Source organism: Felis catus, chromosome B4 (genome assembly GCF_018350175.1).
Source record: "Felis catus isolate Fca126 chromosome B4, F.catus_Fca126_mat1.0, whole genome shotgun sequence".
Classification (NCBI taxonomy): domain Eukaryota; kingdom Metazoa; phylum Chordata; class Mammalia; order Carnivora; family Felidae; genus Felis; species Felis catus.
In genome coordinates, this window is record NC_058374.1 from 63,714,918 (window position 1) to 63,728,728 (window position 13,811).

At 39.6% G+C, this 13,811-nt stretch overlaps 1 protein-coding gene across 6 annotated transcripts in view; it reads right to left on the reverse strand.

The window, feature by feature from the left end:
* Positions 1-1,976: 1,976 nt before the first annotated feature.
* DENND5B (DENN domain containing 5B) overlaps positions 1,977-13,811 on the reverse strand; it is a 191,404-nt gene continuing 179,569 nt past the window's right edge. For all 6 annotated transcript variants that reach the window (XM_003988539.6, XM_019834778.3, XM_003988538.6 and 3 more), the window contains 4 exons: positions 11,393-11,475; positions 10,685-10,811; positions 8,516-8,690; positions 1,977-6,830 (listed from right to left, as the gene is read on the reverse strand). In XM_003988539.6, the coding sequence (XP_003988588.1) occupies positions 6,647-6,830; positions 8,516-8,690; positions 10,685-10,811; positions 11,393-11,475 (569 nt within the window). In that variant the 3' untranslated portion in view covers positions 1,977-6,646. The remainder of the gene's footprint in view (positions 6,831-8,515; positions 8,691-10,684; positions 10,812-11,392; positions 11,476-13,811) is intronic.

Consider the following 13,811-nt stretch of genomic DNA (forward strand, 5'->3'; position numbering starts at 1 on the left):
TTGTTGCTTAGTAAATAAATCCTCTATTATTCTAATTTCTTATTATAGTTTATGATGGTTAATCAAACATATTTAATCAAACATTCTGAATATGTCTGTGAAAATGTGCTTTGGACAAGATTAATATTTACATTGGTGGCCTTCAAGTAATGCAGATTACCCTCCATAATGTGGGTAGGCTTCATCAAATCAGTTGAAGGCCTGAACAGAACACAGAGTGACCTTCTCTGAGCAAGAAGGAAGTCTGTCAGCAGATTGCCTTTGGACTTGAACTACAACGCTTCTCTGGCTGTCCAGCCTACCAGCCTACCCTGTAGATTTTGGATTTATCAAGTCTCTAAAATTGCATTAGCCAATTCCTTAAAATAAATCTGTGTGTGTGTATGTGTGTGTGTGTGTGTGTGTGTGTATACACACACACACACAAACATATATATGTATGTATATGTGTGTGTGTATATAAACACACACACATACACACATATACACACACACACACAAACACATGACTTCTTGGTTCTTTTTCTCTAGAGAACTCTCATACATAGTTTTTTACATTCAACCCCCCCAGGGGTGACGGGCTGGCTCAGTTGGTACAGCATTCATCTCTTGATCTTGGGGGTCATGAGTTCAAGCCCCATGTTGGGCATGGATTTTACTAAAAAAAAAAAAAAAAAGAAAAAAAAATCCATCCCTCTTCAAATAGCTTATGGTTTCTGTCTCTTGATTGGATCCTGACAAATATATCCTTGTTTTCCCCTGAACTCCTAATCTATTCATGCAAGTGCCTACTAAGCTTCTCTACTTGGATGTCTAATAGGCATTCCAAAGTTAGGTTCAAAAGTAATTTTTTTTTTCAGTGTTTATTTATTTTTGAGAGAGTGCAGTAACAGGGAAGGAAGGGGCAGAGAGAGAGGACAGAGGATCTGAAGCAGGCTCTGCACTGACAGCAGAGAGCCTGATGCTGGGCTTAAACTCATGAACCATGAGATCGTGACCTGAGCCGAAGTCAGACACTTCACCGTCTGAGCTGCATAGGCACCCCAAAAGTAAGCTCTTGATGTTGATCCTGCAGCCTTGTTTTCTCCTACACTTTTTCTAATCCCAGTTAAGGGCATCTCCATTTGCAGTGAGGCCTTCTCTAGCTAACCCATTTATAATTGCAGTCCTTCTCCAAGTGGCCCAATCATACTTTGTCTCTCTTCTTTGCTTGTTATTGTTATCTAAGTATAATGTGTATTACTTCTCCTGTTCACTATTTAACTCCTTCATTAGAAAACAAATTCCAAAAAAAAAAAGAGAATATAAATCCCGTAACAGCAGGAATTTGATGTGTATGTATGTTTAAAATGCTATATGCAGGGCGCCTGTGTGGCTCAGTCAGTTAAGTGTCCAACTTCAGCACAGGTCATGATCTCAAGGTTCATGAGTTTGAGCCCCGCATCGGGCTCTGTGCTGATGGCTTGGAGCCTGGAGCCTGCTTCAGATTCTGTGTCTCCCTCTCTCTGCCCCTCCCCCAATCATTCTGTCTCTCACTCTCAAAAATAAACATTAAAATTTTTAAAAATGCTATATGCAAAAAAATAAATTTAAAAAATAAATAAAATGCTGTATGCCCGTATCTTAAAGCAATGACTTAAGTAATGCTTACAATGGGTAGTCAATGAAACCTTGCCTTCTGTTATTTTTGAGTGTCTTAAGAATACTTCCCTTTCCTAAGTTCATAAATGCATTCTGTATTTTCCTCTAAAAATCTTATTTCTCCTTTTTCGTTTAGGCTTTTACGCCAAGAATGGATTTTTCTGTAGGGTTTTCTTGAACCTTAAAAAAAACTGTTTTTTAAACCTCTTCTGGATAACCAGTTGCCCAGCAGGAGTATTTTTACTACTTACTTAATGGTTTTGGTTTATCTCTCTACTTTCTGAAATCACTTACCACTCAGTATTAAGATTCTGTAATAACAAAGCAAAACAAAGTATCAACCCCACAGTTTTATTTGTAAAGAACAAAGCATGAAAAGTCATATTTAAATGTACTCCAAAACCTGAAAAACCCACGTCAGTTTCTCTGATATGTATGTTAAAGTGCTTGATATCACAATACTCTTTAAATTTTATATTATGTTCAGATGAGAAAAAAAAAATCCAGTTCTGATGCATTGTTAACAATACAAAGAAACACAATATAATTTAAATGCAGAAATGTTCATTTTTTAAAAACAGATACACAGGGTACATTTACACACGGCTCAAGTGTAATAACATAGAAGGATTTTTCTATGTTTAACACCCTCAGCTGATTGACAACAGGAACTCCTTACCATACCTCTCTACTGTGAACAAGGTTTGGAACAGACTGGAGCCACACACAAATTCATTCAGGAAATTGGATCAAGCATGATTCCCTCCCACATAACCCAAGGATGCCCTGGATTTCTTTAGATGAGGAGAAATTTTTTGATACATATTTTTGTCCCTCTGGTGTCAACCGCTCAATGTGATACATTTCTGGAGCTAATCTTTATTCTGTCCTTGAGAGGATGATCAGCTCCAGGAAGATCTGGGACAATGCATTTCTTCTTGGATTCCTCTGATCATCAGTACCCTCTTCAAAACAGGTTGGAAATCCAAGAGATTTGTAAATGTATTTTAATAGGAATAAAGGACCTAGAAGTTTATTATTCGTTTCTGTCTCTTTTTAAAGCTAAATGGTAATGTAACAAATGCTTAGGAAAGACACAGGGACTTCAAAAGAAACTGATGACTTGGAAACAGGATTCATTTTATAAAAGTAGAGAGGAGGCCACGACTCCATTCTCAATGAAGGTATGTTAATACTGAAATATAAATAGCTAAGGTTCAGATTGTCCCTTCAACATGTTGAAAAGGATAGCGTCTGTAAACCTCACAGAGAAAATACAATACTCAAAGTGAAAATCTACTGAAAAATCATAATTCTTAGCAGAAAGAAGATATTTCGATAAAGAGCTACACTTTCAATGCTGTCAAATAAATATTTCCCTGGGGATCTGAGGTCCACATCTGTTGCCTCCTGTTTCAAAATATCTTAGAGGCATCAACATATACTACACACAAACTGTTACGTATAGTTTCTACCTCTCTTTCACTTACATTTACATACAACAGTGCTTTATTCCAAAAAAAGGAGATACAAGCAATTCAGTATTTCCCCTGTATCATTCATCATTCATGTAGTGTGACAGAAGCTCATTAAAATGATTTTTTAAAAAGGCGTGTTAAAGTAAATGTCACAGGGTCACAAAGATTCAAAAATGTCTGCAACATTTAAAATAAATTTTAGGGGGCAACTGCAGACTCTTGCAAGGTTTAGGTTTCTTATATCAGATTCTTGCTCCCAGTGGGAAAGGGGAGGGAGAGGGCGCCTTGGGAAGCCTTGCTTTTGTTCTCTATAAGGCCGATTTTACCCCAACTGGAATGGCACTTTATGCTACTCCACGCTGAGCCTCAGTCGTTTTTACGGCATTGGTGAGCCCCAACCAGGGCACCGCTTGTAGGGCCTCACACGTAATACCAACAAGTGTAATGCCGCTGTCAGAAAGGCTGACATTAGGAGTTTCAGGACATTTGGAAAACACTTGGAAATTAGATGTTTCAAGAGGTAATATTTTTGGCAATTTAGTTTTAAAATAATTTCCTCTTAAGCTATTATTATGTGAAAATACTAATTATGGTTCCAGGCATTACTTTTAATTTATTCTGAGGAAAAAAAAATTACAAAGTTGATTTTTACTTTAACTTTGAGGTGTAATTATATAAAGCAATATACTGATTTAAAAAATTAATATAGCAAAAAGGATACCTCTAAATAGGTACGGTCCTTCCAAAAGTCGGTTATGTACATTCATTCTAAAGGTTCTGCTACTGTCCTGCTCAAAATATTCTGGTATTGGCTTAGGGACAGTTATAAGCCACATAAGAGAGAAGTCTTATTTCTTTGGAATAATTTCCTTGCGGCCTCAAACTCTGCTTAAGCATCCTTTTTATTAATCAATTTGGATCGTAAGGACTTTTTGTTGTTTCCGAATATTAAATTTCTTCTGAAAGGTCAAGATTTACCATCACTGGCAATACTCAAAAGAATGGGCTGTAGGCCATTCAGATGGCTCAGAAGGAGGTCCCCACATGTTTGGAGGCCTGGCTGTAGCACTGGAATAAGTATATGGGCTCCTGATGTGACCAATTCAAAGGGCCCAGCACTCTGGAAGATGTGTCAGTTCTGGTGTGACTATTTCTTGTCAAAGTGGTCATTCCCATTGTTATGGTCCTATCACACAGAGTGGGATAAAACTTTACGTATAATTTATTTTTGGGTATTACTTTTAACGTAATGGTTTTATTCACAGGCCCCAAATCCAATTTTGCTCCCAGTTTTTATAACATGTAATTCTCAACCACTTCAGAACCATTTGTTAAAAAGAATGTTAATCCTTATAAATGCTTATTATAAATGGATAGTAATATTTATATCCTACTTGCTTGGGTGTATGAATAAAGATCCAGGGGTAAAAAGACTTAATATGAATGCCTCGGAGCTCAGTGTCACGCAGTCTTGGTGTAATAAAAAACATGAGTTCTAGACTCTGTTGTCACTGACCAGCTGTGGGGTAAGTATTTAACCTCTCCGATCCTCAAGTGTTCCCATCTGTAAAATGGTCACTCAATGCTAGCCTGCTCACCTAAGTCATCCTTCGGCTGCCCAGAGTGTGCCAGAAGCATGGTCTTATGAGGAAGGTAGTAAGAATAAAACCCTGCCCTGATCATTCAGTGGTTTCTGATCACGGCAACACAAGAACCTGTGTGAAATGGGTTCTGGACGTCTCCCATAATAGACCTTCCATGATCCTGGAAGAGCTGCGTTGTTACGCAGACACACTTTAGACTCAGGCGAACAAATCTCCAGTCTACCCAAGTCACCCAAAAACCTGTTCTTAAACCCTTCGTGGGTCTCTAAATGTGGCCTTCAACTCCCCCGTTCCTCCTCAAATACTAAGTTAGATATTAAAAGGGGATGTGCCTTGGTCGCCTGGCTGAATACAGTGCTTGATAAGGGAGTGAGGCACTTGTTCATTAGTTTCTTCCTTCAGGAAAGAAGAGAAACAATACTGGTGGCTAAAGCCCAGGACCCTCAAGATCATACGGGGGTCCTGAGAGGCCATGGCTTTGCTTCTCAGCCACAACTGGGAATAAAACCCGGCACAGTGCTGGGGCAATTTCACTGCTAACAATGTGCAAATGCCTAATTGGTTACAGGACCTACCATAAACGAAGTCTTAAGGTAACTAGCTAATACCACGTTTATTTAACTTCCTTATAAAATACCCAACTGGAAAGTTACTCACAATGTTTGGTCTTTCAAAACTGTCGCCTCTGGTTCTGCTCCCATTTTGTCAGTCTATGCTGTACTGGCTTTTACCTTCTCTGGGCCAGTTGCTTTACATTTATTACCCCTTCTTAGAAAAGGAACATAAAACTTGCCCTGAAACACCCAGAAAGGGTTCATTCTTTCTCTTTCCCTCTGTTATTTGCATTATCATGGTCAACAAATACTTTCACAAAAACATTCCAAGCTACACCAAGCCCTCCTCCTTCTTAGACATTCCTTCCATTTCCTGAGAGGGGGATGGGCACAGGAAGGGGGGGAGGTGACTGGAACCTAACAAAGACAGGGTTTGAGATTATCCTTGAGGTAAGAACTGCTGCAGGGCGTAGATGGCCAAATTATAAGTGCAGAATCAAACTTCCATTTGCAGTTCTTATAACTGTAAGACCAACACTTTGAAATTCACATCTCTTCAAAGTACCTCACATAACAAGAATAAAAATGCCAAGAATGAAGTTAGTCTAGGCTAATCTTTCCAAAGTGTAAAGAAGTGATAATCCTACAATTTAACATACTTCTCAGGGCTTTGTGTGTTCTCTTTCCAGTTCAGCCAAGCTCCTGGGGTCCAGTATTTAAAATATTTGAACTGTATCTTTATCTTGTGCCGACGGAAAAAGATTTTCCAAAAGACTGGAGAAGTGACTCAATTCAAATGTATGAAACCAATTGTAACTTAAAATATAGAAGTGAGGACTATCACATACAGTAGGTAAAGCTGTTTACATTCACAATACAAAGGATCAGACACACCAGGATGGATGGCTACGACATAACAATGCATTCTGGGTTCCTTTGTGATACCTGGAGGGAAAAAATAAGCCCGACTGGGTTGCACTGTAATTACGTGTTTACTGGCTTCTTCCTGGCTAGCACCACTCTTTCCCTCCCAACTCCCAATGTGGTTAAGCTACTTATGTTAAGTCACAGGAATATTCAATCTAAGAAAAGTATCTTATTAGAGTAATATAATTTCTTAAAGAAGATAGCATATTTACACACATCTAACACATGAAAATACTCTATTTTATACTAAATTCCAGGTTCAAATGAACTACAATACAGCATTTTGCCTTGTCTGTAGTGTGAGGATTGTTCAAATTGGGGAATATGGTGTGTTGCCCCCTGCAGTGACTCACTACCTTATCAGACAAGTCCAAATCAGTCCCCATAGTTGGGGAAGGTTCAGGAGCAAGGGGTCTGGACTGAGAGCTTCTAGCCAGTTGGGTTACACATCCACTCCTTTGATGAGTGATCCTTCCAAGACTATGGTGAAGTCCTGAATGGTCTGCAGAATGCGGATGAGAGAGTTGACAGTCATGCGGTCTCGCAGGAGGGCACTCTCCTCATACATTCGGGTTATGGCAGGACATTCGGCTAAGAGTGGGATCCACTGTGGGAGCAGGCGATCCCTACAGAGTCAAAGAGAAAGAAGTCCTGAGCCCTGCCCACCTTGCTGCAGAACAACACAAGTTAGAACTTTCAATGGGAAGGTGTAGGACTGGATGGAGCAAAATCCAGCCAAGTTCTCAGGTCAGCAGAGGAGAAACCAAATTCAAGATTTTGGAAATTTGCTGGTTAAAAAGATACAGTAATGATACAGTGTTAATGGGAAAACCCAAGAGACTGAAAATAAGTTTGGGCAAATTGGCCATAAGGACTTACCCACATTAAAGAGATTCTCTATTCTGATTTAACACTTAAAAAAAATAGAGGCAGAAAGTCATTTTGTATCTCTTTTTTACAGGGGTGTTACTCAGACATCTGTGGCAAGGCATGCCAAAGTACCTGACCCTTTGGGAAGAAAGACTGCATTAAATAGTCAGGATTAGCATTAAAAAAAAAAAAAAACTTATACAACGTAACAAGGAACAAAAGGAAAGAAAAACATTAAGTGGATTTTACAAACCAAAAGAGGGGTTGCATTGGTCTAATAAATCAGAACAAGAGATAAAAGGAGATAAGGATCATGTTTAAAAGGAATTTTAAAAACATAGCTGAAACTGGGCCCTTTTATTAAGAAGAAATATAGAACTTAGTTTTATAAACCAGTTCTTTCAGGAGGACATCTCAACCTTCAGTGTGTCCTGATTAACCTCTGACATTAGTTACCTGCCACTAAATATCTAAGACATCCTTATCGAGCATCTCTCAATATGCCTTTTGCTTTTTTAAAGTTTATTATTTTTTTTGTAGTAATCTCTACACCCAACCTCAGGCTCAAACTCATGACCCCGAGATCAAGAGTCACATGCTCTTCTGACTGAGCTAGTAGCCAGGAGCCCCTCGATTTGCCTTTCATGATAAAAGCAGTCATAACTAGGCCTGCCAATCTCCTGGTGGGGCTCTAGGTCTGTAGAAAAAAAAAAAACACACATTACACAGATAACTTAAAAAAAATCTTGTTCTAAAGGCCTACATGTTTCATTTCTTATAATTCTGACAGCTGTTTAAAAATTAATGGATTGTAAAGCTCCTATGCGTCATTTTCAAAAAATAAAGGGGTAGGGAACTGTCAAAGAGAAGACTTTATATACTTAAGAATTATTTATATCATATGAATTCTACAATGTTATTAAATTTAAAACAACATGGTGAAAAAATTAAAAAAAAAAAAAAAAAAAGAAAAAAACCAACAACATGGTGCTATAGATACACAACACAAACCCTACACAGTAAATATACGTATGTGTGTCAAATTCCTTACCAAACTACCCATTACCTATCTACCCACCTTTGGAGCCAGTGTAGTGTAATGGTTGAGAGCTTGGGCACTCAAGTGAGACTGGGTATGAATCTTGGCTCTGCTTCTTTCTAGCTGTGTGACCTTGGGAAGCTTTGTTAACTCGGCTGTACCTTATACATCTGTACAGTGCTACTTCATGTATTGTGGTGGGGAAGTGATAGGAGGATTAAATGAGTACTTAGCATGGTGTCAATACACAGCAAGTACCCAATAAACATAGTTTCATAATAAAAATTGCAATGAAAGGAGCCCATGGGAGAGCTTTGGAAGGGGCATGATCTGAGGCAGCCCCTCCTGGACTTTTGTTCAAAACATAACAAAGATAGGGAAAGTCAAGAACTGGCTTTATACCGTGTTCCAAGGCAAACTAAAATCTGGAATTTGCCGTCCTTTCCAATGTTCCTGGGTGCAGTATTAATAGCATTTACATAGTGGCAGAAGGTTTTGCAGGATGATTTCTGAATAAGGACATCGTCTTCATTGTCTAGAATCTGGTCAGTGGTTTCAAAATAAGCAACCGCTTTCTCTGGGGAAGGAAGTCAGAATCATATCACAATACACATTAATACTTCATACACAGAAAGATTAATCACTTAGTTTATTCTGGAAACACTAATGGTGCTTTGCATTAGAGCCAGTCTGGAAACCAAATCATTACTTTATCACTGATTTCACGATGAATTCTAGAGGTCCATGTTTCCTGGTGGAACGATATGCTCCGGGAGTTTATTTTCTAATCTAGACTGCATTCCAGAAGGGTGCAAAGTTTACTCTCTTTAGAATACCTTCAAGCAATGGAAACTGGCAAAAAAGAAAAACAGATGGACCCCCTGGTCAAGACTGGAACCTTCTAGGAGTAGCTAGCAAATACATGGTAGCCATCGAGATGTGCCCTCTGTTCTAGTTATACAGTGGCTGGCTGACATTTTGCAATGAAATCCTTGAAATGGAACTGACTCAAGAAATCTGAGGAAGAGATATGTATACATATATTAGAAACAGGAGTAGTAAGATTCTGGGCATTCCAAAAGAAAAAAAAAAAAATCACTCCTGGAGGCCGGCCTAGCTCTGTTAACCTTTTCTTTGTCTAAAAACTCTAAGTTGGATAAAACCAACCACTTCATCTAGACTATATTTACAAGACACAAAATGATTAATCACCCCTTTAAGAAAACTGGGAATTCTAGAAGAACCGCATTACAAAGCTTATTTAGCAAGCTAGAGCGGTACACTGCAACAGAACTTTCTGTGATGGATGAAATGTTCTGTATCTGCAAGGTTCCATTTGGTAGCTACTAGGTAAGGCAGGTGTGACTAACGAAGTGAATTTTAAATCTAATTTAAATTAAATAAATTTAAATAGCCACACGTAGCTATGGTAGTGGTTATCATACTGGATAACATAAAGCTAGAGTAATCCTTTTAAAACAAAACAGAGGTTATTTTATGTCATTTATTCCTTAGCTCAAAGCCTTCCGATGGCTTCCTATTTCCATCATGATAAAGACCCAACTCCTTGCAAAGGTCTAGAAGGCCCTGAAGCTCCTGGCTCTGGCAGTACACAGCCCTCTCCCCCAGTATCCTCTTACTCTGTCTCCCTCACTCTGCCCCACTCGCACTACACTTGCTACTCCATGCAATGGCCAAGCACACTCCAAGCTTGGGGCCTCTGCCCTGGCAGTTCTCTCGGCCTGGAGTGCTCTCTCCCAGATATTCATATGGCTCAATTCCTCACTTCCTTAAAGTCTTTGCTCAAATATCACCTGGTCCACAAAGCGTATAATCACCCCACTTAAAAAAGCACTCTTCACTCCATTTCCTTTCACCTTACTATTTTTTTTCCCAGATCAACCATCACTTTCTAACATACCAGCTGAACTGCATACTTGTTATGTTTTTGTGTTTTATCTGTGTTCCTGTCCCCACCAGAATGTAAGTTTGCCAACCAAAGGAATTTTTGTTTTGTTTACTTATATCTCAACGTGTATCTTTTTTTTTCAAAGTAGGCTCCACACTCAATCTAGGCCTGAACTCATAACCCCGAGCTCGGGAGCTGCATACTCTACCGCCTCAATGTGTATCTGGAGCATCTCGAACAGTGAGTGTCTGGAATATTACGGACACTATAATATTTGTCAACTGAATGAAAAGCAAAGAGAGTGCTTATTTGATATATTTTTTTAAAAACATACTCCCGGGGCGCCTGGGTGGCGCAGTCGGTTAAGCGTCCGACTTCAGCCAGGTCACAATCTCGCGGTCCGTGAGTTCGAGCCCCGCATCAGGCTTTGGGCTGATGGCTCAGAGCCTGGAGCCTGTTTCCGATTCTGTGTCTCCCTCTCTCTCTGCCCCTCTCCCGTTCATGCTATGTCTCTCTCTGTCCCCAAAAAAGTAAACGTTGAAAAAAAAAATAAAAACATACTCCCTTGTCACTAATCCTTATTTGCTTAAATTCCTGGGTCTTCTAGTTTTCTAAGAAACATTTCAGTGCCTTTATAGTAACATACACCTGTTTTAATTTACCTATGAAGTCCCAGATGAAGACATTCTTGTGAAAGATGCGGGCAGATTTGAAGCCATGGTGGAAGACTTGTTCAAGTGCCACAACCAGGCCATTTTCTCCACACAGCAACACCGTGAGGCTTCCTCTCTGTGGAACAAAACACACAGTGCCAAAGAATAATCTGCTGCACATACATTTAAGAAATATACTAGAGAAGGAGCATGTGAGTGGCTCAATTGGATGTCCGACTTCGGCTCAGGTCATGATCTCTTGGCTCATGAGTTCGAGCCCCACATCAGGCTCTCTGCTGTCAGTGTGGAGCCTGCTTCGGATCTTCTGTCCCTCCCCGCCCTCTCATTCATTCATTCATTCATTCATTCATTCATAAACAAACAAAGAAAGAAAAAAAGAAAAACACTAGAGAAAAGGGTGTTGAAGGTAGCTATGAAGTATGTTCTTGTAGCTACTAGAAAGCTTACAAATAAAAACATACCCTCTACTGTATGTATCATGTATAAAAGTGGCTTTAAAATCATATATATATATATATAATTTTTTTTTAAGTAGAAGTAGACTTCATGCCCACTGTGGAGCCCAATGCAATGCTTAAACTCATGACCCAGAGATCAAACAGGAGTTGAGATCAGGAGTCAAATGCAACACTTCAATGACTGAGCCACTCAGGTGCCCCTAAAATCCTATACATTAAGTTTGACAGATGATCATACCTCTTTTTCAGGTTTATGAAAATGCTTCACAATATTGTTTACAGCTTCCCCAATTCCTTCTTGGATCTGTCCAGCATTGGGTTCTGAAAAAATAATGAACAGCGGCTGAATTCTCATGCAAGGGAAATACACCAAAGTACTATGGGATATCAACTGTGTCCACCCATGCAGGAAATGCTTCACCACAGAGGATGGCTTGTCAGGCCCTCCATGAAACTTGTCTCAGGTCAGTCTGGCCAAGGGGAGGCATCTTGGCACAAAGGAATTGTGATTCCTAGATTCCAATTCCAACCTTACCATTGCAATCTATAACCTTGGTTAAATGTCTAACTTCTGAGTTTGAATTTCCTCAATTTAAAATAGGGAAAACATATACCTCATGGGTCACTGGGAAAAGTGAGTGAGATATTGCAGGTGTAAATAACCTGGCATGGTACTTGTCACAAAGTGCTAGCAAGCTCCTGGATCTGAGGAGTGAGGTGGAAAGACCCATGGCATCATTCCAGGTACTCCCTTATCCTACTTAACTCTTGAGTTCCTTAGTGGGCACAGACCAAGGTTTGTGAAGCTCTGAATGGCTAACCTGAAATCTGTGTTTTTGCTACTGTGTTTAAAGTAAAGGAAAGATGCCAGGTACACTGAGGCACCCAAAGCCCAGAACAGCTTCCCTTTCTGGCTATTTAGTCTACCTGGGTACTGCTTCATTCTCCTGGCCTGCACTTGCTCAGGTCTTGTTTTTAAGGGAGACCTTGGTGGGCTGCCTGAATGGGATCTAAACCGCCTTTGCCTCCCAAAACCCAAGAATGGTTAAAAAGAGATGTTAAACACATTTTATCTAGGGACAGAAGTAGGTAACGAAAAGTTTAAGTATTTGGTACTTTCTTGTGGTGATTAACTCTTACGTTTACATATCACACCATAAAGGACAAACTACACATTCTATTGTTTAAGAATCTTTGAATTCAGGGTTCCTGGGTGGCTCAGTCAGTTAAGCAGCTGACTTCAGCTCAGGTCATGATCTCTTGGTTCATGAGTTTGGGCCCCACATCAGGCTCTGTGCTGACAGAGTAGAGCCTGGAGCCTGCTTTGCATTATGTATCTCTCTCTCTCTCTCTCTGTCCCTCCACCGCTTGCACTCTCTTTCTCTCTCAAAATAAATAAGTAAACCTTATAAAAAAAAAAAAGGAATCTTGAATTCATACTGCTGGAGGATTTCTTGCATAAAACATTCTTCAGGTAAAACTCAAGTAAGTTTTTTTCTTTTCTTTTTTAAGTTCATTTATTTATTTTTGAGAGACAGAGAGTGGAAAGGGGCAGAGAGAAAGGGAGACAGAGGATCTGAAGTCTGCACTGACAGCAGGAAGCCTGATGCAAGGCTCAAACTCACAAACGGCAAGATCATAACCTGAGCCAAAGTTGGACGCTTAACTGACTGAGCCACCCAGGTGCCCCCTTAGGTAAGTTTTTCTATACCAATGCATAGAAATTGTTAAAATGAAGGACTGATACTGTGGCCTCTTCAGTTGCTACTAATTTTTTTCCTTTCTCTGAATATTTTCTCTTTTTAAGAAAAAAATTTTGTTTTTATTTTTAAGTAACTTCTATGCCCAACATGGGGCTTGAACTCACAACCTGGAGATCAAGAGTCACATGCTTGGGGTGGCTAGGTGGCTCAGTAAGTTAAGCATTGGACTTCGGTTCAGGTCATGATCTCACTGTTCATGGGTTTGAGTCCCACATCGGGCTCTGTGCTGACAACTCAGAGCCCAGAGTCTGCTTCAGATTCTGTGTCTCCCTCTCTCTCTGGCCCTCTCCCGCTCACACACTCTCTCTCAAAAATAAATAAAACATTAAAAAAAAAAAAAGTCACATACTTTACTAAGCCAGCAAGGCACCCTGAGTATTTTCTCTTTTAAACATAAAAATCTAGGGGTGCCCTGGGTGGCTCAGTTAGTTAAGTGTCTGACTCGACTTCAGCTCACATCATGATCTCACATCTGTGAGTTCAAGCCCCGCACTGGACTCTGTGCTGATGGTGCAGAGCCTGCTTGGGATTCTCTTTCCCTCTCTCTGCCCCTCCTCCACCTACTCTCTCTTTCTCAAAATAAATAAAAATAAACTTAAAAAAAAAAATGAAGATCTATTCTGAAAAGTTTTTAAAAAATAAATTACATATATACTTTTTATTATTTTTACATATTTATTATTTATTTTATTTTTATTTATTATTTATTTATTTTGAGAAAGAGAATGAGCAGGGGAGGGGCAGAGAGAGAGAAGGAGGGAGAGAGAATCCCAAGTAGGCTTGGATTCTGCACTATCAGTGCAGAGCCCAGTGCAGGGCTTAAACTCATTAACAGTGATCTCTGAAATGAATGGTGACTTTAGCTGAAATCAAGAGTCGGATGCTTAACTGACC